The following is a 24,618-nucleotide window of genomic DNA, read 5'->3' on the forward strand; positions in this document are numbered from 1 at the left end:
GAGCGTAATCAAAAGTAGCACCCTGTACTCCAGGGCAAATGGCACACTTCATTAAAGTCACCAACCTTTAGATGTCAATCAACCTGGTATTTGGGCCACGGAACAGTGACTGGCAGATGCAGTCAGACCCCCAAGCTGCCAGCAGCCTCCATTTTGGTTCAGTGAATCAGTCCATTGGGGATGCTTGGCTGGATGAACGCAGGGAAAAGATTATGAGCATGAAATGCTTCATGTTGAGATTTTGATTGCTGTAGATCGCTGTCAATTATATATGAGCAGTCCACAGAGCTTCGATGCATTTCTATTCCAGTCCAGCACACCCATATGCACAACTATTTCCATTTACAACAGGAATTTCTATGATTGCCGCAGCTAGACAGACTGTTGACAGCTGTACATGTCACAGCTGTCTACTTGTACCTGTTTCAGGGATTTTTCTATTTTATATGCTTTTAGAAGTGTTGGGATCATTGATTAGATTTGACTCCTTGACTCAATAATCGTAGTTACTTCAACGTAACAGCTTATTTTGTTTCAGGCTTTTAGTTAGTAGCAGCAAGTGTTGTACATTAGGATTTACCTTTACCATCACCGGGGTGTCACTTAATTCTTGGCAGCTGAACACGGGGGTTGCAAATGTAGTATTGCTTTCCTGTGTAACTTCAATTACATAACCACTCTCTAACAGATCAGGGAGATACAGAGAAGGATGATTGTGTCTACTGGTGTATTTCATCGTGGATAAAGACACTATCTCTCCAGTTGTCTCTTGGCTCACGTAAATGGAACTGCTCCACTTTATCCAAAACTTCCTTCTTTAAAACTCCCTGACTGCTCCTCTTCAGATCTGAGAGGGACTAAAATAGATTGTGGTAGTTACAGATAAGTGTGTTTATGGTACACTGATCCTGATGAAGTGTTTGACTTGAAGCAGCCCTTGCAGCACAGCACTACAGGAGGGCATTGCTCTCTGGTATTTGTACTGAGCATATTGTACCAGTGTAGCTGACTCATCTTAAAATGTCTGCTAAAGTCATGGTACACAAAATTGGCCTCATCATTTTAGCTGTCATTGCATTGCAGTCTTGTAATGCCACCTTGGTGTTTGTATACAGAAGAAGTATTGAAGATGTTAGCTTCCATGCAGTGGTATTAGTGTTGGACCATGATTCACAGCAAAATGAAATGTGTTTTTGTGTTAAGGTGTGTATTTAACTATTAAAATTGGGGAAGATTATGGAAAAGATGATATTAATATTGTCTTCTGGACATATTTTGATGAATTGTGTTAGCTATTATATAGCTGTTTAAAATCGTTCCACTGTATTCTATTGTTTTCAAACCGCTTGTGTTGCATCTCACTTTGTTTGCAGGTAAAAATGATATTGTGAGAATGAAAATATATTTGGGTGCCACTGTGCAAGTGACACTGATTTGACACACCTTGATTGGTCAAATACACAGATTTATTACAGTCAGATGCTGACTCTCAGGAATAATGACCACCATAAAAATCAATTAGTTGGCAGCTACTCATTTTGACAGCAAGTCGCTCAAATAAATGCACACCTTTTTTCAGCTAACAGAGACAGGGCTTTGACTTTTTCTAAAAGGTTTGAACATCTTTGACATGCAGTCCAAATATGACTGGAGAAAAGAACTTAACATTACGGTCTTTCTTTACTGTAGGATGAAGTTTTTATCAGGTGCAAATATGCAGCTGCTTGTGGCACACAGTTGGCCATATGGATAGACAGATGTAGACAGTAACTCAGTCCCTGATGGGCAGCGAAGGTTTTATTCTACTCAGTGATTGGGGAGGAACTGCGAAAGACACGGTTCAGAAGCATGGGGAATATCCATAAAGTTTCCTTCTTGGTTGAAGGCGTAATTCCATTTATCACCAAAGGGGTGTTTAACACAATGAGGTAGAGATGCCTGTTGCTGCTAGTCATCCAATTGAAGAGCTGTGGATGTTGTAGAGTTTGGGTGAAGAGTTGAGTCTGCTCTGACATTACTGTGTCTGTCAACTCCTGTTCTCCCCTCTCAGCCTCCAACAATCCTGAGATCCTGCAGCCATCCAGCCCTTGCATGGCAGGTCTGGGGTCTCTCACGAGGCTCGTCATACCCTTCAGCTTTTTAACTTTATTGTTATGACATTAGTAATAAACCTTTGAAGTAAGCCTGACATTGTTTATAGACAATGTTAATGCATTCTGCTCCTAGTGTGTGTCTGCAGTCACATCCATCCAAAGTGCTTACAGGAAAGGCTTTCCTTGAGTTGACACTGTGTTTGAGCTCCTGCGTAGAGATCCCAGTGTCCACATCAGTTTGCTTCTTCACTGCTATGCTCAGCCACTGCCAGTGTTAAAGACATGGACACATGGACACTGGCGCTGTCAGATGGAGGAATCAGTTAGATGGATGAGTGGCTAAAATGTATTAATTTGACTAGACAGTGCAGTGTGGCTCACTTGCAGTTGGCAGAGTAAAGAAGTTGACGTTGATGCTGTGCGTGGCATGTTTTTCCTAAAATTACCCTGATGTCAGACTGTGAGTGCATGTTTTTAAATGAGTGCAAAACACCTTAACAACCATTTGAATCTAAACAAAACACAATTCAAACACCATGCAACTAAATGAGCATGACGACAAAACACACAAACTCTACATTTTCAAAAAGCCAGTATTGATGATCATGCTACTTCATGCTAACAACATAAGCTATAATATGAATGCCTACTCCATAACCTCCACAAAATCCAACAGTATCTTTCTAATCTTTCGCCGTCCAAAACTCACTGAACCATCAGCCTAAAAGAGCTAAAAACAGCCATGTACATAAATCATGTCTTACCTTTGCTCGTTTCACAACATGAATTGCTTTTCAATCCATATGTTTGCTACAACAGGATTCTGTACAGTCTCTGTCCCTTCAGAATGATTCCTCGACAATATTTTTGAAACTTTTTAAATGTCGTCTCTTTGCTCCTTGCTATTTTCTCAGTTTTTCTCCATCACACCATCTCAGGTCCTATTGTGTCACGTACGCATGTGACAGTCTACATGCTGTGTGACAGTAATTATGTTCAGTGGGAAACATGCTGACCACTGAGCTGTAGTCGGTTACATAGATTAAAGGAAATTCGATGCAAAAATTTGAGTTTTTCAGTTGCCCTAACTCACACCCATACTATTTTCATATGTGAGGAATTAATGTATATTTTAACATATTTTTTCATGAATGTGTCCTGCTTACATACATTCTCTGTCCTGCTCTGTATACTTTCTCTGAATACTGTACTCCATTACACTCCACCCACCCCCCACCCCTGACCAACCTTCCTAAGCTGGCTAGCTTCCTTCCCTGTCTCATTTTACAGCCTAGCCGACCGATGCAGCACAGTCAGCTTCCTGCACACTGACTTCTCCAGACCCATTAAACATTCATTGAATAAGGCCATAAGATACCTAACCATGGCCTCGCTGTGCTAGTTTAAATTCATCTCAAGAGCTTTACATCGTAACCCTGATACCCAGAGACAAATTCTATAGGCAGGGCTACATATACAGACAGAGAAGCAGTAGGAAATGCATGCAGTAGACAAACTGATTGATCATGTTGGTTTCTACCTCAGTCTATGACACATGATTCCCTCCCAACTGTGTAGCAGCAGTATTTGAGTAAATGGACTGATGCATCTTGCAGTGGATGCCCCAGATACATGCCAGAACTGGTTAGCAGTAATTAGACCCAAAATAATAGATACATATAATCACTTGCATGTTTCCTTTTCATGTGTCTGGACTTGCAGAGGGGGTGTAAGAGAAAATGTCAAAACAAATGTAACCACTAAACCGACTATGTCATCATATTTTACACAAATATCAGATTTAAAACTAATGTGAACTCAGCAGAAACACTATAAATTAAATATGTTTCTAGTTCACTGAGATCAAACCATAATTCTGTACGTGAAAAATAATTGCTTTGGACATCTTTCTATTATTAGCTGGTGTGTGTACTCATTGCTATAGTGGGCACTGGTAGATTCCTAGCAGATATGTTTCTGTGCTATAAGACTGCAAACTCAGCCTTAAAAACACTGAAACTTACATCAACTATAGGTTTCTGGACAAAGTATAAAGATTTCTTACATCTTCTGATTAAAATAAAGCCTCTGAAAAAAATCAATGATACTAAGAAGTAACTATCAGAGTTAAACATCTTCAGGTAAATGTTGCTTAACCCTGATGGCCTTTAAAGTAGCTATATTCTCATATATCTGATATGATATGTCTGTCAGCCCTCAAGAGTTTTAACATGTCAAGTAACAACTTATTAGTGTATCGCTGACAAAAAAGAAAATCTTTCAAAAGGTTAGATCACATTTGTTCACCCAAGAGAAAAGACCAACACCCATGATGAAAAAATTCCCAATTCCTTAAAATATGGTAAATATCATATAGGAGCTTGAAGAGTCTGTTCAATAGGAGAGGCTGACTGTGGAGAGAGATGGTAAACGGTTGATTTTTTGCTGAAGGAAATTACCTGTGTTCAGAACAGCACGGTGGACATAACGTGTGCATGGTAATAGCTGTCATCAGGCTGTACTGCTCATTGAGTAAGTACCAGAGTGCACTCATGCCATGCAAGCACATGCCTTATTTGTGGCTCATTTCAGAGTTTATGTGACCACTGTTAAAGGTACAGTGTGTAGAATTTTGTGGCATCTAGTGGTGAAATTGCTTGAACACCCCTCACCTCACCCTCTCCTTCCAAACATGAAAAAGAACCTGTGGTAGCTTCAGTTGTCATAAAAACTCAAAAGGTGTTTAGTTTGTCCAGTCTGGACTAATGTAAAAAACATGGCGGCCTCTGTAGAGAGGGTCCCCTCCATGTAAATATAAAGTATTTAAATATAAAGAGCCTTTTCTGGGGTAAAGAAAACTACAATTTAGATGAAACACACCAGTGAAAACATCATGAGAATTATTTTATATTCAATTTGTGCCAATAGATCCCTTCACTTAAATCTTAAACACTGAAACTTTAAGGTGGCAAGTTTGCATACATTAGTAAACTATAAACAATCACATGATTAAATGTTAGACTAATATCTATAAGTCTAAGTTGGTGAAGGAGATTTCAGGGCCAGGAGCCTTCTGGTTTCTGTTACCAATCACCTTTGAACAGATTTTGGGGTGGGCGATCTATTGAATATACAGTACTTGATGTATCGCAGTTTGTTCCATGTGAGACGTATTCAATTCATGTGAATGTTTTAAGTAGCGTGAAATTGTGTTTGAGTTTCGTTAATAATTGTGTTATACTCAGTGCATGAGTTGACATTGTGAATCAATCACTACACATCAAATGCTAATATGAACACTTTTAACTTTTCAATGATAAACGCTTTCGTGATGATTTGATGTAAAGCACTTTAATTTCAACTGGATAATGTAAACTGTGAATATTATTGTTTTAATTGCCTGGAGAAGATACGATGGCAGGGTGCTGTTCCAGTGTGCTCCAGCAGCACTACACCTAAGACAGTCATGTCTCAATAGAGACATATTGGTATAGCTGCATTGTTTATCCTCCATCAACAGGTTGCTTTGTGTTAAGATTAAGGATCTGAGTCCTGTATCTGCCATGAATCCTGTGTTCTAATCCCATCAGCGTATTAGTCTGTCTACTATAGTTGTAATATTTGCACTTCCTGCCTTTCTTCTTTTTACCCCTTCTGTTAAATTATGAGCCCTCTGTCATAACTGCCTATTGCTGTGCATATGACAATAAACCCTTGAATCCTGGAATAGTTTATCAGTAAAATTGAACGTGTGTTTATATTCAAGTTTCTATATTCCATGGTGTTCTGTCATGTGGTGTTGCCTGATGTCCGTCTCACAACAATGACAGCCACACATTATCATCCAATAAGCTGCTGTAAAAACGTGAGCGTGGTTCCACTTATTGTCCCTCAACCAGTCAGAGACATGCAGATGGTTCCTCAGGCTTTTTCTTTTTGTCAGATCTCAGTTGGACATTTGCGTATCGATTGTGGTTGGAAAACACAAGTCAGGTCTGAGGAGACAGATGGTGTCTAATCAGAGTGATGGCTCATATGACTACAGAGAGAGAGAGAGAGGGAGAGAGAGAGAGATTTATTTCAAAGCGAGATTTCCCTCTGCTTCCTGCCAGGTGTCAACTACACACCACAAAGGTTCAAGGTCCTAGATTGTTGAAATGTCTCTTTTGAAGGCCCCTGCTGCTAAATTGTAGCTCCGGGGGCAGGGGTGTTGACATTAAGCAGCTGTACAGGAGGATGCCTGTTGAGATTGTGTTTCAAAATTTATAGATTAGGCATCATTCATCTGGTCTGAATAATATTCAGATACTAATTTTATTTTTGACATCTCACAGGCATCAATCAAAAGCATTGTTACTAACTGCGGTCATTAAGATGATATAAATGATATCATACATAAACCTGAATCTGTTGACACCGACATTTCTCCTGCTTGGAGTTCACACTACTTTGTTGAGCAGGATGAGGGTCAGTGGAACTCTTTGGACCACATTGGATGGGAATATTAAGCCTCAGACAGGAAGGAAGCAATCACCTCATATCATTTAATACATAATTTATACAGCATTATGTGATTAGATGCTCAGAGAAACATGGGCCTGCCTTTGCACAACCGAGCAAAATCAGTAGACTCAGTGCAGAAGTATTGGTGTTATATCTTGAACATCACTAAATATTATTTTTTTCGAGCAATATACTTCAATGATAAGAACCAGCTGGTTTAGCAAATGTATGTGTGGCTAATTCAGTCTACCTCTTTAGGAGTTGTTCAGACAAGAGGACCCATGTTCCTGTTTTGGGTCTACTGTTAATATGACTAGAGTTGATTGTCGTCCTGTCTGCAGTTGAAAGTTTACACTACAGGTTAGTTGTGTGTGAGCTGCTCTTGTTGCATGGTCCACTGGTGCTGCAGAACTCTAATTTTAACTCTAAAGTTTTTTTTCAGAATGAGGCTGTGGAACAGCTCAAAGCAGCAAAGAGAGTCAGTCTCATGACCTTTAACTGTAGCCCAGCACAAAGTGATTGGGGATCATAGGAAGACTCTCTACTGCATATTATCAATAAAGAAGGAAATACTTTGACTCATTGATGTATAAACTGAGTACCACAGATTTGTAACTACTTCTCCAAGCAGTTTACTAGAGGATTATGATCAAAGCTTATATCAGGCCTTAAAGTAATCTCCAGCCAAAAATGACTGCCAGTGGTTTTAACTAAAAATACACCAGCTGTACCCTAAAGTCAAATCCATTATAGCCAAGTTAGGAGTTATTTAATAGCACATATACATTAAAAACATGTTGGAATGTAATGTGTTTTCTGATGTGGGGATTGTCCATCATTATTGACATAATCGTTAACAGCATTTTTCTAAAACTCTCCAACTTCATATAGGGAAGTATCCAAGAGAAGCATCTAAGTCGGTTTGTCATGTCTAAATGTTCAGATTTCACTGAGACTTAGAGCACTGGGCTGGCTATGGTTGTTTTAGAAGCATTTCTACTGATGCTAATGAAGACAAGTCAGTTTTGAAGTGGTACATGGTATTAACGAAGTCGCCAGCCAAGTGTCGGAGAGATTCAGTTAACACACTCGAATCAGTTTGACCACAGTTTTCAGAAATTGCTCTAATTTCTTATTCAGGGGCCCTTATCACAAAGCAAGTTCAGCTTAGTCTGGCTCTCCATGGGTTACATGGCTTCACTCAGCCTAACACGGTTGATCCTGGATTAATGAGGCTGGTTATCAACTCATTTCCGATACAGCTATGGGCATAATCATTTGAGAGAGGCCGGCTTCTCAATTATAAGAAACGTTGTCCAAATTATGAGGGGACTGAAAAAGTTAATCAGTCCTTCCTTGATGATGTAGGCTTGTCATAGATTGTTGTGCCTTAAATGCATGATTTCACAGCAGCTTTTCAAAAAGCGCATGATGGATGTTGCAATGCTTTTAGGCAATGAAGTTAAAATTGCAAAAGTAGTGTGTGTGCGTATAGATGGAGCAAAAGTTTAGCTGGACATGAAAAACTCAATCTGATATACTGTGTTATTCTGAGTATTCAGGGTGAATTGATACATAAAATATGAACCAGTAACTAATGGGGTATTAGAGACCACAGAGGAGGTGAAAGTAAATATTAATGAATAACATTGGAGGTGATGCATACCCTGCTTATGTTGTTCACTGTATATGTGTATATAGACCTATTTAAGCTGTGAAGCCAATACTATATTTGTCTTGCCACAGTTTCATAATGATACAAAAAGGAAAAATACAATGAAAAATATATTTTGTAGCGTGTGTGGAGGGCTGTCTGCCCCTCTCTCTCACACACACACACACACACACACACACACACACACACACACACACACACACACACACCTTGCCCATCTTCAGTTACAACATCCATAAAGAATGGAATGGAATATATGTTGAATTCAACTACGAACCATATTCACTGTGCACGCTCACATGACAATCATACAGTTCTCAGCAAAGAAAGCAGGTCTTAACAATGGGCCAAGTTTGAGGGAAATATAAGAGTTCCCTTCTTATGACGCCCATCGACGCCAGTGGCCAGAGCCATAATGTTTTCGAGTTTTGGTTGCCAATGGTCATGGCCCCATGAAGTATGTATATAGTTTTCTTAAGATTAAGTACAATTGATTAGATTTTATTGGTCCAAGGTCAAGGTCACATTGGCCTCAAAAAGTTTTTGGCTTCTTGAATGTGATGTCTCAACACCAACTTGAGTGAATTTCTCCAACTTTTGATCAGTTGTCACTACAAGGTGAAGTGATTACATTTCTGTGGTCAGAGGTAAGGGTCCCAGTGACCTTACATAAATCTGGAAAAAAGAATTATGTAGAAATATGTACGGGTTGGCTGAGGTATACAACTGCAGTGTGGTAATCCTAGTTGAAGATAATATGTAAGTAGTGGGTCAGCTCATCACCTGCTTGGACTCTAAACATGAAAAAGACAGGCTTTATAAGCTGCAATCCTTTCCCATGAATATGCTATTCAGCTCAGTGCTCATGCATGCTTTAATAATGTGGAAGAGTGGAGAGGAGCAGAGATAAATAAAGGGTTCACCATGGCCTAAATGATGTGATTGTCATGGCATGGTGAAATATGTAAATGACTCAGGAGGTAGAGAAGATCATCATATCATCAAGTGATATATGCAGTTGGAAGTGTTAACAGTGTTCATTTTAATTGTGTAATGAAAATGCTTCACATTTGTTTAACTACAGTGGGTTGTGATATTACACTTTTGTCATCATATATGAGTTTGTGGATGTTTATTTAGAATCATTACACCCCTATTACGTATACATAAGATACCTCCATCCATAAAAGAGCCAAACGAGCCAACTGTACCACTGCAGCAATGGGGGTCAGCTGGCAGTCTAGTCTATGGTTACAGTGCTGATGTCTGTTGTAAGAGCATACACCTGTCGATGAAACTAATAATTGAAAAGTCACAGAGTAAATCCATGGTACATACACCAGATGCAAGAGCCACTTCCCTTAGCTTTTGACTGTGTTTGCAGGAGGATCCACTGACTCTATATGTGTCACGAAGGTCAATAATAAATATCTATATCTCAGGTTTTGAATGGCCCCTCAAGACATTCTCGGACATGATAGAGATTGTGCTGTCAAGATGAAGAAAACAATGTATTTTTACACACATATAAATAGTGTTGTATCTGTGTTAAGTTGTGTAAGCTGGTGTAAACTGGACTGGTTTGATGTGACATGTTCACATAATCATTGTGATGAACTATTTGTGACCAGACTTTTATGTTTCAATGTTGCATCAGTATTTAATACTGGGCAGTGTTGTTAGACTCTGGCAAAGAGAATCTGGTCAATTCTACAAGTGTAAATGTCATTGCGTAGATATTCCCAAGTTTTTAAAAAACATTGTTGACTGCTATTGCACACAAGATTTTAATATAGATACTAAAACTGATGTTGTGTTATCGTGACCTGTTCCCATAGAGAGAAAACCAGCATGGCAAGCTGAAGCCTGTAATTCACGCTGGCAGCCCAACAGGTGCACAATATTTGTCTGCATGATTTCTATTCGTTTTCCCTCATGTAACATTCCAGACTTCACTCTGAGGTGCTCCTAGTCTCCGTCTGTGTGGCAGCTTAGAGTTTGAGGGTGTTTCCACCATCAGACATTAAGTGTATAGAGGGCGTAGATGTGCCACAGTGTGATTCAGCTGCTGCGAGGAGAGAACATAGAGCCGCCATCTAAACAACAGAGTGAAGAGTAAACACAGCATAGACGGATTTTTTTACTATCTAAAAGTTAAAACTGATTTCTTGAATCTTTATTTATTAAAGATGTATCAACAACATAATATGAATTATTTTACACACAGAGAAATCAGTGGTTAGTTAAAAAACATTTTTTACACGTTACTGACAGTCACAATGATAAAATAGTGTCTTGTTAATCAAGCACGCAGTATTGAGTGTATTGTTAATATTGGCTGTAGTTCATTTCCACCAAGTTTTGCTTGCTTGTATGTTAGCATTCTTGAACTTGTGTCTCCGTTGATCCAACCCCAGTCATCTGACCTTAATTCCAGCCAGTCAGCAGGAGGTAAGAGGCTCAAAACCATGTCTTTGTCCTCAGACATACATGACAGAATCCAAGACTCTTACTGTGGAGGTTCAAAAGTAGAAGCACCACTTTCTCTCTGGAATACAAGTCTTTTATTTTCAAGTATTTCAAATGTTTATATTTCTTCTTAATTTACAGTAGTCATCAGGATTCATGTACCAAAAAAAGGCCTACAAGGCCAGTCAAGTAACTGGTGTAAGAAAATAGCAAACTTCTATAAATGGAGCAATGTTTAAATGTGAAACCTAATGTACATTAGATTTACTTTTACTTTACCCTCACATATACATTGTATGGTGACAAACATAAAATGTATATGATGTGCAATTGTAACACAGCTCTGTCTGTCTGAATGACTCTGTTTTGTGAACCATCCACAGTTTTACCATGCATTAATCTGTGACTACATCCAGGACATAAGATGATTAAGGTTCCCTGCGGAGACAATACTATCCATCTGCAGCCTGAAAGACTACAAGACACTCCCAGTAGAGAAATACCATTGGTCGGTTTTTATGCTGATGTCAAACATGGGAAATGTCAAACCCAATAATTATTTAGTAGGCGTTGCTGGATTTATCATCATTTGTCATATTGAACCGGACAAGACTGGCCTGCCAACCAATGTAAGGAGAGTGGGGAGTTTTTGCATAAGCATTCAATCAATTTAAAGGGTTTTATAATCTTACCTGGACAACAAAAACAGTTTCCAATTACTTAGTATCTTGATGGTGGGGCTATAATAGCTAATGCTGTAGAGAGGAGTGTGTCAAAGTCCATCTACTCTAAAATACTGGCAGAAAACCAAATAGTGACTCCTCAAGTACAAATAACATGCTAGAAAAAAAAATCAAGTACGGATACAGCTAGTTAGCCTGCTTATTGTATTTTTACAGTAGTGAAAAGAGAAAGAGAAACTCAGACAGATAAAAAGACAACTGTAAGTATATTATATTAAATAACAGCTATAAAAAACAGGACAATATGAACCGACTTTTTAAAACACTAGCACTAATAAAAACAAACTCATTCATTCAAAGAAATAATTTACAATACATTGAAATACATATTGATTCTGCTTTAATGTATCCATAGATTACTACAGATTACTAATTCTAATTTAGGCAAAACTATTTCACCCTATTAAATCAATTGATTGGGAAGGTTTGAAGTTCATCTAACAGTCTAAACTTAAATCCTGGCTTCCACCTCTTAGTTGTGACGCAAAAAATCTGGATTTAACCCCGGAAATTTGCTATAACACTGTTGATAAGCATCAGTGCCAGTAAAAGTGGGTCATTGAGAAGGACAGGATTATTGGACAAAATACTTTGTGGGCATTTTGTTGACAGCAGCACTAAAATTGGTTGACCTGGAGTCTTGTTGTCTAACTGGGACAAGGCGGATTCACCTTGGCCCGTGGCTTTGGTTGTTTGCATGAGCTTATAAATGGAAATTGCATCCAAAAATTGAATGCATTAGAAAATCAACTTTGTTGTCCAGATTACTTGCTACATTTTGCGGTGCAGCATTGTAAAAGAACCAACATCATAACTTGTAACCTTTCTTTGCCTCAGTCCACATGATGCAGGAGAGATCAGATGTTGCGCCCTGCAAAGATCTCTTTTGAATCCCAAACCGTGAGAGATGCTCGCTTATAGGCGAGCAGAATTAGGTCAAGTCTCCCACACTTTGCTGTAGTATTAGTGTTTTAAGCCAGGCTGGTGTATCTGAGGATTGTAGCTCAAGCTGACAAACACAAATGAGCAATGCATTTTCCCTAAGCACACTGTTTAGGCAAACATCTTTTGACTCTTTAGATGTGGCTTTCAGTTTTTCTGCTCATTTAAACTGAGTCTGTGCTTCAAACATGCCACTGTTCAGAAGAAATTCATGCTTGGTGCAGTCACACAAGTGGATTCCTTCTCCTTGCAAGAAGCATTTGCACAATGAATATTCTGTAGTGTGCATGGTTTGCACATTTTTCTTTTTTGATCTAAAACTGTAATGTAGTTGTCTTTGATCCCACACAGGGGAATAGAAGCTCTTCACAGCCTCTTCGGTTGCTTTTTGGTTAGGAAACTATTTTAAATGTGTATTTTCTAATTCTCTTTGGATTTAGAAATGCAGATTTCTTTTGTTATGCTCAGTCCTCATACTAGTATTCTGTTTCAGTTTGGGTGTGTATGAAGTGTCAAAATCTGGTGAAATGAATAAATCTGTGGTTTTATCATTTGGTGGCACACACATATAAACGTTGCATTTCAAATAAAGCAAACACATCTTAGCTTCACTGCTTTCTATTTGACATGTTGCAACTGTGTGCTGTGAAAGGTTTCCTTTGTAGCCACTGCTTAACTGAGTCCCAAGATTTAAGCCTGGAGATTTTGGCAGCAGATGGTGGAGTTTAGAGGCCAAGCGACAGACAGAAAGAGGAAATGTTAGTTTGGTTCTTGTCAGTCAGCTTTACATGCAAACTTGTCGTAGCAAGGCCAGAGGGATCCCATTGTTTGAGAGTCTGCTAGTTCACAAGACTTAGAAAAGTTCACTGAAAAATGAAAATTCATTCATTATTGACTCACCCCACTGATGGAGGGGTGGATGAAGTGTTTAAGTCCACACCATCATGTGGCTATGGCTGCTTCCTGTGGATTTTTAGGCTTAGAACACATTGTAATGACCTTGTTTTGAGTTGAATATAAATGTCGGGACTTGCAGACACTTGGATCACACAACACGTGCAGTATGGAGCCATGTTATGTTTTATTATGTTTCAAACATTGATCACCAGTTGATTAAATTGTATAACCCTGACAAAGTTTTTTGTTGAATCAAACACTTCACCCACCCCTCCATTGGCATAGTGGTAAGTAGATAATGAGTGAATTTTCATTTTTCTGTGAACTGTCCCTTTAAATCTCTCAACAACTGTAAAACATATAGGCATTAAACATTATTTGGACCCATGGTCCCTAAAGGATGAGTCCTATCATGTTATCCATCCCCTGACTTTTCCTCTTCATACCACAAGGTTGATGTTGTCAGGCAGGGGGATGAGGTGCGGGGAGAGGGTAGGACCAAAACGCAGAACTAAATCTCATGTAACAAAAAGGTGTCCTTTATCTAAAGGTGAACGTAACAAAAAGAAATCCTCAATAAAACAAAAGTTGCTCTTAGGCAAAACAGAGGAGTAGCACAGGGAAATACATGAACACTTAATTGGAACGTGACGAGACACATGAACATAACAGGGGCATTCAAAGACGACGAACCACCAAATACATGGGGGGAACACCAAGACTTAAATACACACTGAACTGATGACTAACTCGAGACAGGTGGCACAGGACAGACAGGTGAGCCTGATGAGGGCAGGAAGTCTAGTGGGGAAAACACACCAGGAGCAGGGACTACAAAATAAAACAGGAAACAGAGGAACACTGAGATGAACATGGGGTGAAGCACAGGGTGGAACACAGAGGGGAACACAGAGATGAACACAGTGAGGGACAAAGAGGAGAACGCAGGAGAGGGACACAGAGAGGGAGGCAAAGAGTGAGACACAAAGTGGGACACAGAAAGGAGCAGAGTGGGACACAAAAAGGAGCAGAGTGGGACACAAGCGAGGGACACAGAGGGGACATAGAGCATAAATATAAAACGTAACAAAAACACAGTTTAAACTTGAACTGAAAATTCTCTTTATAAAAGAGGACAAAAATACAATAACCATGACAGATGTCTCTTATTTAGAGTGACTTGGCATGTCAACAGTTGACTGATGAAATTTGGAACAAATATTTATTAAAAGATAGGACGGAGGTTCATGTAGCTAACACATTGCAGTGGTAGCAAAAGCTTCTAGATACTTCCAAAACATGTGATTGTCAGATATATTGGAAAAACAAACAATATATAAAAGAGTGTTCTTGGTGCTTGTCGACATCAGTCACAGATACTCCTGGGCATGTTATGGAAAACTAGTTTTGTAAATTCTCATGAACTGTTGTCTATTTGACACATACAACTTGGTGTCTTGTGTGATTTGCAGCTGCTGCATAACTTCAGGTTCAGAGGCCAAGTGACAAAAAGAAGAGCAAATGTTCTAGTACACTAACATTCTCAGAGAGTAGGTCGCTCACCTGTATACACTTACCTGGAGTAGATTTTAGAAAGGGTTTGATGTCACCCTGCTGCTGACGGGCTGACCTGCTGACCTCTCCTGTGTTGTGTTGGGCAGTGACACGTAAAATACATTTACACTGAGCAGCAAAGTTCAAAGACGTGTAGCTCAAAATGTTGTGGCCATTTGCCGTTTATGATATGCTCCTAATGCTCCGTGCACCCTCACGGCTTCGTGTGCTGCCTGTCAGCATTATTAATGCCTCCATTAATTTCACTGTGCTGACGTTTTATTACCACCACAATTTGAGTTCAACTTCAGAATAAGATACACAAAGACTAAGTGCAGGTGCAAGAATGATAGGCTGTATCATAATGCACCGGCCTTGCTATAGTCATCAATAATTGATGTTGCATTGTGTAAAAATCTCATTTATTTTTCATTTTTGGTTGGCACTTAGCAGAGTGGGCCAGTTGTCACTGCAAGACAGTGCCAGGAACGAGCTAAGAGACCAGCTGAGACAAGGACAGGGAAGCTCGTATATCAGCCGGTTTTAACTGCCAACACTGAGTGTCAGATTGAATAGTATGCTGGAGTGTGTTGTGCCATACTTGTATTGTTTATTTATTGCACTGACTGAATCTTCATGCACGGTATCATTTGTCACCTCGTATATATATAGAAAAGCACTTTGCTGTGAGGGTTGAATGTGAAAATTAGTCAGTCTGTACTGTCACATACAATCTCATGTGTAGTCAATTATACTCTCGTATATTGTCTAATTTGCTGTTCTCAAAGAGAGCCACAGCTTATCTATGACACCTCAAGGCTTGGAAGCAAATATCACTTCTAAATCACACTTGATTTTTAATTGCATTGTACCAGAACATTGTGCAACTGAATCCAGTACACCATGAATACTCAAATATCACAGTCTGTTCTTTTTTGTTTTAGAAAATGAGACAACATAAGTAGAAGTAAATACCAGCCTCAAACTTAACGTCTCCATGTTGGAACTTTATTCCCGTACTAAAATAAAGTTTATGGTGTAAAGTCAGACAGAAAACCAGTTATTATCTCCTCACATTATCTTGTCACCATCTAGGATGAGTGGGAGTTTTTTGTCAACCAGTCAATATTGTAGCTGAGAGTTATTTTAACGATCCCACCTTTAATGTCTCTTTGCTGTTATTGCAGCACCTGCCTTTCCGCTTCACCGTTGTGAACATGATTAAGGTCTTTCTCTGAAATGGCTGCAGTTGATGTATACATGTCAGTGACTGACAACACAGAACACCATAGATTAGCGGGAATGGTTGGAATCTTGGGAAATTTCACAAGTGGATTCATCTCAATCTTGGTGTCACACATTTTAAATTTGAACATGAATATTTGATCCCCCGCCCCCTCATTCGAACAGACATTCAAATTTCAAATAAAGTCAGCCCTACAACTATTGATGTAGAATGCATGAGATGCATTAAACATCTATATTTTCCTGACTTCATTTAATTGGTATTATAGTACAGTATACTGAGCTGATCGTGAGTTCACACAGAAGAACCTTCCCCTTCCTTTTCATCTTGCTAACACTCTCGGTTGTGTTGTGTGTATGTGTGTGTAAGAGTGCACCTCAGTGGTTATACCTTGTGACGGTGTCCTCCCCCTGGGACTTTGATTGTCAATGAGCTAAACCCTTACGGAGAGGTGTTGGTGGCGGGTGGAGGGGGACAGAATCAGCGCTGCTTCTCCTCTCTGTCTTCTGCTCTCTCGCTCCCTCTCCATCTCATCAGATATAAACAGTGAAGTCATACCTTCCAAGGGGCCTGTTTTTGTGCTATCTCTGATGATGTCACCAGCAACCAATCAACACGTAGCGCTGCTGGAGGTAGCGTGTGTGCGTATGTGTGTGTGTGTGAGGGGGTGGGCACCACTGGGAAAAGCACACTTGGTTATTATCTGGTTCTGCCAGCAAGCATGAGCGCACACATGCACATCAAATGATGAATCCACAGGCTGCCTCTGATACACACAGCCTCTCAGTGATGTAATACTGTAAATATACGGCAGATATTCTATTCATGGTACGAGATGGAGCTGTACCAGATGTCACGTTGAAATTAGAGACCTGTTGTTAATCATGTGATCACAGTCAATTATTGTGCATGATATTCAACATGGTGACTGCAGTGTTCTGATGAAATGTTTAATGCATGCTATGCCTCAACTGGTTTATTTGCAAGCATTTTAATTATATTGGACGCACATTCACAGTCAAGCCTGATTATAAGACAAAGTTTATGTTTAGTACAGAACCTTTGATAATTTGCTTTTTATATTGACCTCAGTTCAAGGTGAGTGGAGGCTTTTCACTCTTTGTAGTGGATCTAACAATGCATTTAAAAGATCAGGCTGTCAAGTCAGACACTGTTGAGAATTTACTGGCGGCCTTGAATGGATTTTCAATTATGACAGCAATGTGATTTGTTTGTCTGCTCTACAGCGAGCGTATTCTGGTAATTGCAAAATGCAGAAACATCAAGTGTTGCTTTTGAAGCTCAGCAGAATGTCATCCACTCAGTCATTGTGTTTGTAGACCTGGTTCTTGCTGTTAAATGCAGCACTGCTCTGCTGGAGGAATGTAGATGAAGACTGCATCAATGGCTCCATCTCGTTCTCACTGTTTCTTTAAGCACTTCTCAGCCATATGTTATTGCACCATTTCATTTCTCCCCAGTGAAGAAACAGAGATTAAGACGGCGACTTTTGTATAGTGGAGGTTATATGTACGATTGAATTCTGGATTTTAAATTATTGTGAAACATTTGACTATGCTTTTTTTTTCAGTTGTCGAATAGAGTTGAGTCAATGAGTATTGTGACTAATCATTTGGATAGCAACCCCCCCCCTTTAAAATCCAGCTACCAAAACTTCAGTATAACTTTCAGGCTCCATGTATGTCCTGGAATATGATACAAATTATGGTCAGTGTTTCTTTGTCTGGAGGTCAATTTCCCATGTTGCATTACATGAAGAAAATACTGACTTAATCACTTATTTGTTTTGTTATTTCTGAATCAATTTAAAATAATTTCTGCTAAAATAATCACAGTTTTCAGATAAATAAAATGTGATCCGTCGGCTCTTTTGTCTTTTTTACCTCTGCCAAGGAGGTTATGTTTTTGTTTTGCAGGATTTCGCAAAAACTACAGAACAGATTACTGTGAAACTTGGTGGAAGGATGGGGTATGGGTCAGGGAAGAGGTTGGTGCAGATAAGAGTAAAGGGCAGATCCAGAAATTGAGTTTGACTTTTTCTTCAGCATTTCCCACAGAAGTAATTCCATCTAGGGCAGCAGCGGGAGAGAACTGATCAATCAACTGAGCAAAATACCAGGTTAAAGATCTCTTGTTATCATGAAAAATTGTAACAATTTCCATTTCATTATGTTGCAGGATGAACTAGAATATGGCAGGTCGTCACAGCAAATCTTAATTGGATGTTGCATCATGTTTGAACATAGCCTCAGTTTTGTTTTAAAGCCAAAACCTTTGCAAATTACTGTGTGTGGTTATCTACTTGTTCAAACTCCCAAATATTAATATTAGTATAAATGAAGTGAAGCTCAAGCTTTGCAGCCACTATAGTGATGGTATTTGTTTAAATAAAGCTTCATACTACAGCTGATCATTTTCCATAGCATGGTCTCTAAATATTTTCTTGTGGTTTGATAGCACCATTTCTTAGGAGGAGTTGTAGTGAATTTCTCGGTTCATTTTCTTGACTTCCGGACTAATAAATGATTTTTTGACTTTCGGTCGGTCTCTGAATACATAGTTAATATTTTACAGACTCACATTTCCGCAGTGCTACAGAATATAACCCCAAAACTAGTGATTTGTCCTGAGCTGTTTGCTGATGAAATGGGTGAAGTCCCATTGGTTCCTGGTGCACACAACTTGATACATTGCGGTACACTGTTTGCTTTCACTAATGAGAGACTGGGCAGGGAGTAGGCTGTCATCTGTGTGCAGAAGAACCTGCCTGTCTGGCTTCCTCACAGGCCACAGAGGGATGAGCAGTGAGTACATCTGATTAGCCGCATCGACTGGTAAAATGCTACCACACCAGGTTTCCGCTCATAAAGCCAAGCTACATAGTAATTAGCCTGGGATGGATGTGGCTGTCCAGCAGCTAGCCTGCAGATGCAGTTTCAGTGGGATTGCTACATCACTGAGCTAAATAAGTGATTTTTTTTTAAGGAAGGGCTAAACGTCCATAAATATTAGTTGCATTCCTGTCACATTACTTCTCATGTTTTTGTCTGCCCACATTCTCTCAGACCAACACGATGAAATGTGTCTGTTGAGATAGATCCCATGGATGTGTCTGAAAGTGCCGTTCATCGAGGTTGAACTCATTGGCCTTGGCTCTGTATTTGATTCGTCACCAGTAGTCTTTGCTGTCCTGATTGATGGAATCTGTGGCTTTTTTTGCATTATTGCACACAAACAGTCACTTTCTGGGTGACTTTTCATTGATTTCTGAAGACCTTAGTAATCAAATTTTTTAAATTGAAAAGGCGAGGTATAGAGCGTGATGGGATGGAGGTGAACAGATGGCTGCAGAAATAGTTTAGTCAATATCTATGGTGAAAGGTTTGATGATGGATTCCACTCTTACTTTCTGATCTTAAACTACACCCAGCTACTGATTAGCCTAGCTTAGCATAAAGACTCTAAGTAGAGGTAGAAGAGGTATTCTTAAAAATGAATTTGCACAAAATCAACAGTTCTGTTTTTTGTGGCTGTGTGTGAGGAGACTCCTGAGGCATCTGCACTACTGGATCTTTTCCACGGAACTAAACTCTAGAACTGAACAGCTAATATGGTAACATATGTAGCAACACATAATATTTTAACCAATCACCAAAACAATATAATTAAAAAAACAAATATTATACAAACAAATGCAACCCCCCCCCACCATCCCTCCCTCTGGCAGCATCCCACCCAATAGTCACATGCTACACTTGCTACATGCTACAGCACAATATCAACACTGATCACCACATAATGATCAAAACTTTTCTTAAATAAGTAAAATCTTTCATCATAGCTGTGTGCATTCATTTATTAATTCACCTTGTCTCTCATGCTAACACACACACACACACACACACACACACACACACACACACACACACACACACACACACACAAATAAGATTAGTAATTATCAAACCCTCTAAAAACACACAAAAAGAGTCACTTTTACATTTTTTTCCCACTCTTGATCTGTATGACAATCTAAAATCTGCTCTGTGGCTATACACAACTGCTCTTTCCTACTGTTTGTATTGTGGTTACAGTGATATTAGACATAGGAATATTGTACTGGCTTCAATGTGACTATGAGTTTTATTCAACATTAAATATAAAGACTTGTTGCTCAAGTCTCAAGGCATAAAGTGGACCCTGAGTGTTGACTGGGCTGACCTGTGTGTACTGTTTTACCAGGTGCCCACGGAGTGCGAGAGGAGCCCCAGTTTGTGACAGCACGTGCAGGAGAGAACGTCATCCTGGGATGCGACGTGTCCCACCCCCTGAACGGCCAGCCCTATGTGGTGGAGTGGTTCAAGTATGGAATGCCCATCCCCTTCTTCATCAATTTTCGCTTCTACCCTCCTCACGTGGACCCAGAATATGCTGGTAAGACACTTACCATTATCACATTTTGAAAAGCAACTTCATGTTTGGCTGAAAAGCAGCTGTAACCACAACCAGCAGTGATGCTGCAAACCCCATTGGTAGACTTCACATCACTGGAGCAGAATTAGAGACAAAACACATTTCAATTTATATTAAGTTGCCCTTCAAAATCTCACTTTACTGACGAAATGTGCTTCACTTACTGCCACTTCACTTTGGTGTTTGAGCTTCAGAATGATATATGTGCAAAAACAGAACCACACTTGTAAGTGTCATTGTGTTTGACGGAAATCTTGGATAACATTTTGTACCCACAAGCATGATTCAAGACTCAGTGTAACATTGAAACGTATGTGATGTGGAACGTGAAGGGTTAATGCACCACACGCTGATAATTGACTTTTGTTCAGTAAAGCAGTGGACAAATTCTGTCCTTTTGAAATCAACAATATTTGCATATTCGTAGATCCTGTAGTTGTCAATGATAGAGGAGGAGATGTCATTTTAAGTGTGTTAAATGCGCAGGATGTAATTTTCAGTCCAAATAATTACAAAATGCATCGTAAAGTAGCATTGGACCATGGGACTTGTGTTCACCACCATTACCATCATTGAAATCCAGGAGACTTTTACTGGGATACAATTCCTCTTAAAAACAGCTGAATAAATCCAGTAAAAAGCAGCTTCACTTCAAAAATCATTCTCACAATTGGATCACATTCCGTCCTGTACTTTCATTGTCAAACACTATTCGATTGCAATCACCCAGGTGTAAAATGGGGTGCCAGTCACATGCGTCTGCTGGTCTAAGTTTTTCCTACACATCACTCAATGGTTACTTTAAGATCCTTGCAGGATCTCTCACCTGCTAGTTGGATTCATTCAGGACCACCAGCACATTTCATGACAAAGTTAACTATTCAGTTCCACAATTTGTCCAGTTGTTGCAAGTATTGTCGTAATTAAGTTTTCCCAAACAGATATTTGTATTCAGGATGCTGTGTCTTGCTGTCCATTACATCTCGATTAACAGTCACATTTTTGCTTCTCTTTGTTTGGTTAATGGATTTAAACATTAGACCATCTTCATCACCTCCTTCTCTACAGGGCTTTCTGGGATCAGTCCTCTGCTTGCCACTGTAGACCGTAATATATATGTTTACTAACCAGTGTAGACAGCTTTAATGAGATGACATTTCCCTTAGAGGCAGCAGCTTCTTCCACCTCAGATTATTTTTGTGTTGTGTTCAATGTGGACTTTTGCTAGGGAGGTGTGAGGGATTTTCCCCTCGCCTGCATTTAATTTCCTGATCACTGAACCTCAGGACTAAACCTTTCTCTATTATGCTTTAGATTAAAAGTGGTTTTCATCATGCATTCATTTATTCATATCATAAAAAATGAATTTAGAGTTGGAAGAGTCAGTGCAAGACATTTTGTATAACAAATCCAAAATAATAATGAAGAGTTAAACTGCATCGCTCCTCAGAGTTTAACACGATAACAATTAAATGATCATAAAACATGATTTTGCTTTGTTTTTACCTATTACTTGATCCAAAGAATAAATATAGCCATCATACAAATACAGCTTCAAACAGAACTACCCTTTTTAACTTTTAATGGCCAATGGAAAATGATGAAATCATCTACACAAATGGTGACTATTAAGTGTATTTAAAAGCACAAAATAGACAAAACTTACTAAAAACAGTACACTTGTGAGTCAGGTGTTAATGCTCTATTGTAAAAAAACACAATCAGTTAATAATGAGCTATTGTAAAGAATAGTTATTTGAAAGTAATTCAAAAGAAAATTCAGAGTGTCCTGATGTCCAGCCAAGGCTCTCTCATCTCTTGTTGTTATTCCATTGACAAGAGAAGCCTCTGGGGATATGAGGGAGAGACTTACAAGATTTTAGAACCAATTCTATAAGAAATAGGCAGCTGTTGCTGGGATGACAGAACTGGTTAAATATTGACTCTTTGCTTCACTTAAAACCTTGAGATTTCTTCAAGATGTTTGCCGTGCATTTTCTACAATAGGGATTGCTGCATCCATCTGAAGACAAAGACACTTGCTTTATCCTTGGCATTGAGTAAGATAAAACTTTAACATGTATTCAGAGATTTCATAATTTTAAAACAGTTTCACTGTCCCAAACTGCCAGAGCAGGAACAGGAGGGAACGTGCTCACACGCATGCACACACACACTGTAAACCCTTGTAATCTGATAATTCTTTTGAGTTGATTAGGAATGATTCCTAATCTAATTTAATCTATACAAGTGGTTTGTCAATGTAACCATAATCCCTATTAGCAGGTTCCACTATATACTGAATATTTTGTTGTAACAATGTGTCACAAGTTGCAATGTTAAAATATGGTTCAAAACTTTTACCATAATCACAATTTTTCTTTGTAATTAAATGACATGTACTAATCTTCAGATCTGCTTGATGATTGATCTGTCACTGTCTGCATCAGATACAATAAAAGTTGTTTTTTAACTTATCCCGCCTGCCTCCTGCAGCAGGAAGAAAAATGATCTGACCAACTAGAAAATATACAGAATATTCGTTTAATCTTTCTGCATCCCCACACACTTAGTCCTTATTGATTCCGAGCACTGATCACCTGAAAGGACTGATTTCAGAAGCTATGGTCTTGATCACATTAAAAAGACTAGTGGTAAAAGACTAATGAATGAAATCCAAAGTCCCTGTCAAAGGCTGTTTGTCACCACCATGACAACGATCCATGAATTCTATTGTCAGACCCATATTGTGCAATTATATCTAATTATCAAATGTCTTTTGGGGATCAGTTATTATTTGCTGTTAGCTGTATTGCATGTTAGCATTCACTGACTAAAACATGAAGTCACACACCACATTAGACACATTAGTCACCAGTCAAATTCATCCTGAGGGAACATGAATATGTGCACCAAATGTCATATGGTAGTGCATCTAGCAACTGTTGAGATTTTACAAAATTACAAATGACAGTCTCACAGTATCAAGTAAAAGTCTTGTGGTCACCATAGTCAGTAGGAGTCTGACTGAGCCATAGGGTAGAATGACATTTCATTTAGAAGACACAGTTCACATTCAAAGCTGTGCTGAAGCTCTCCCTGTGACAGGCAGGGATCGCAGACCTCAATTTGATCTGGCCTGCAAGATAATTCTTAAAAACTAACCTCATGACCGCAATTATTTTTCTCTGCAATAAAAGAAAATAACAAAACAGTAGACTAAAACAATCAGGGGGAAGAAATGCCTCGGTGCTTTGTGTCATTGCTAAAGCAACCAGGGGACTAGATGGGGAATGTCAGCTTTGTAACAGAAATGGACAAATGATTCATGGATTGTTGTTGCAGTCAGACAAGCCAGTGTGCAAAGTTTGTTGGGACACACTTACATTGATGAAAAAGTTCAGTCTCAGCATCATTACAGCTGGAAACATACAGATGCTAGAACCAATGCTCTTGGTTTAATGCTAATCGGTGGAGTTTGGTGACAGCAACCACAAGATCCCATTCTAACAGAAATCTTTATGCAGGCAAGTAATTGCGGTCTTTGCCAGCCATGCCTGTCACTAGGAAAGTTCTAAAAATATGTTAGCATCATCATCATTACTACCAGGTAACATCGGACGCCCCTCCTAAGAGAAGCCATTCCAGCCATTTTATTAGAGAGGCTTGTGTCACATATGGGTTTAATGATTTGGTTTGGCACTCACGGTATGGGCATTATAAAAACTGAAATGGAAAAGGTTCCATAGTCCTGCTGCAGTTTTTTTTCTTATGAGACCATTGTCAGGCCACCCCACTGTAAATCTAATGAAATTGTATATAAGCATTCAGAATCTTTGTTGTAGAACTCCATATTGTTGTCAGGTTTATCCACTTTGCTTTAAATTACAATTACTTTGCTAACAATTTACACTGCAGTGTCAGTACAAAAGCAGGCCATGAGATCCAAGGAACTCTCTCCTCCCTGAACAAAATTGTAGTAAGGCATAGATCAGGGCAAGG

At 39.1% G+C, this 24,618-nt stretch overlaps 1 protein-coding gene across 7 annotated transcripts in view; it reads left to right on the forward strand.

Annotated features, from left to right (window-relative positions):
* Window positions 1-24,618, forward strand: part of LOC109628489 (protein turtle homolog B-like) — a 120,322-nt gene that overhangs the window by 10,376 nt on the left and 85,328 nt on the right. For all 7 annotated transcript variants that reach the window (XM_069539956.1, XM_069539957.1, XM_069539950.1 and 4 more), the window contains exon 2: window positions 20,386-20,577. In XM_069539956.1, coding sequence (XP_069396057.1) covers window positions 20,386-20,577 — 192 coding nt within the window. The remainder of the gene's footprint in view (window positions 1-20,385; window positions 20,578-24,618) is intronic.

Source organism: Paralichthys olivaceus, chromosome 15, assembly GCF_024713975.1.
Source record: "Paralichthys olivaceus isolate ysfri-2021 chromosome 15, ASM2471397v2, whole genome shotgun sequence".
Lineage (NCBI taxonomy): Eukaryota > Metazoa > Chordata > Actinopteri > Pleuronectiformes > Paralichthyidae > Paralichthys > Paralichthys olivaceus.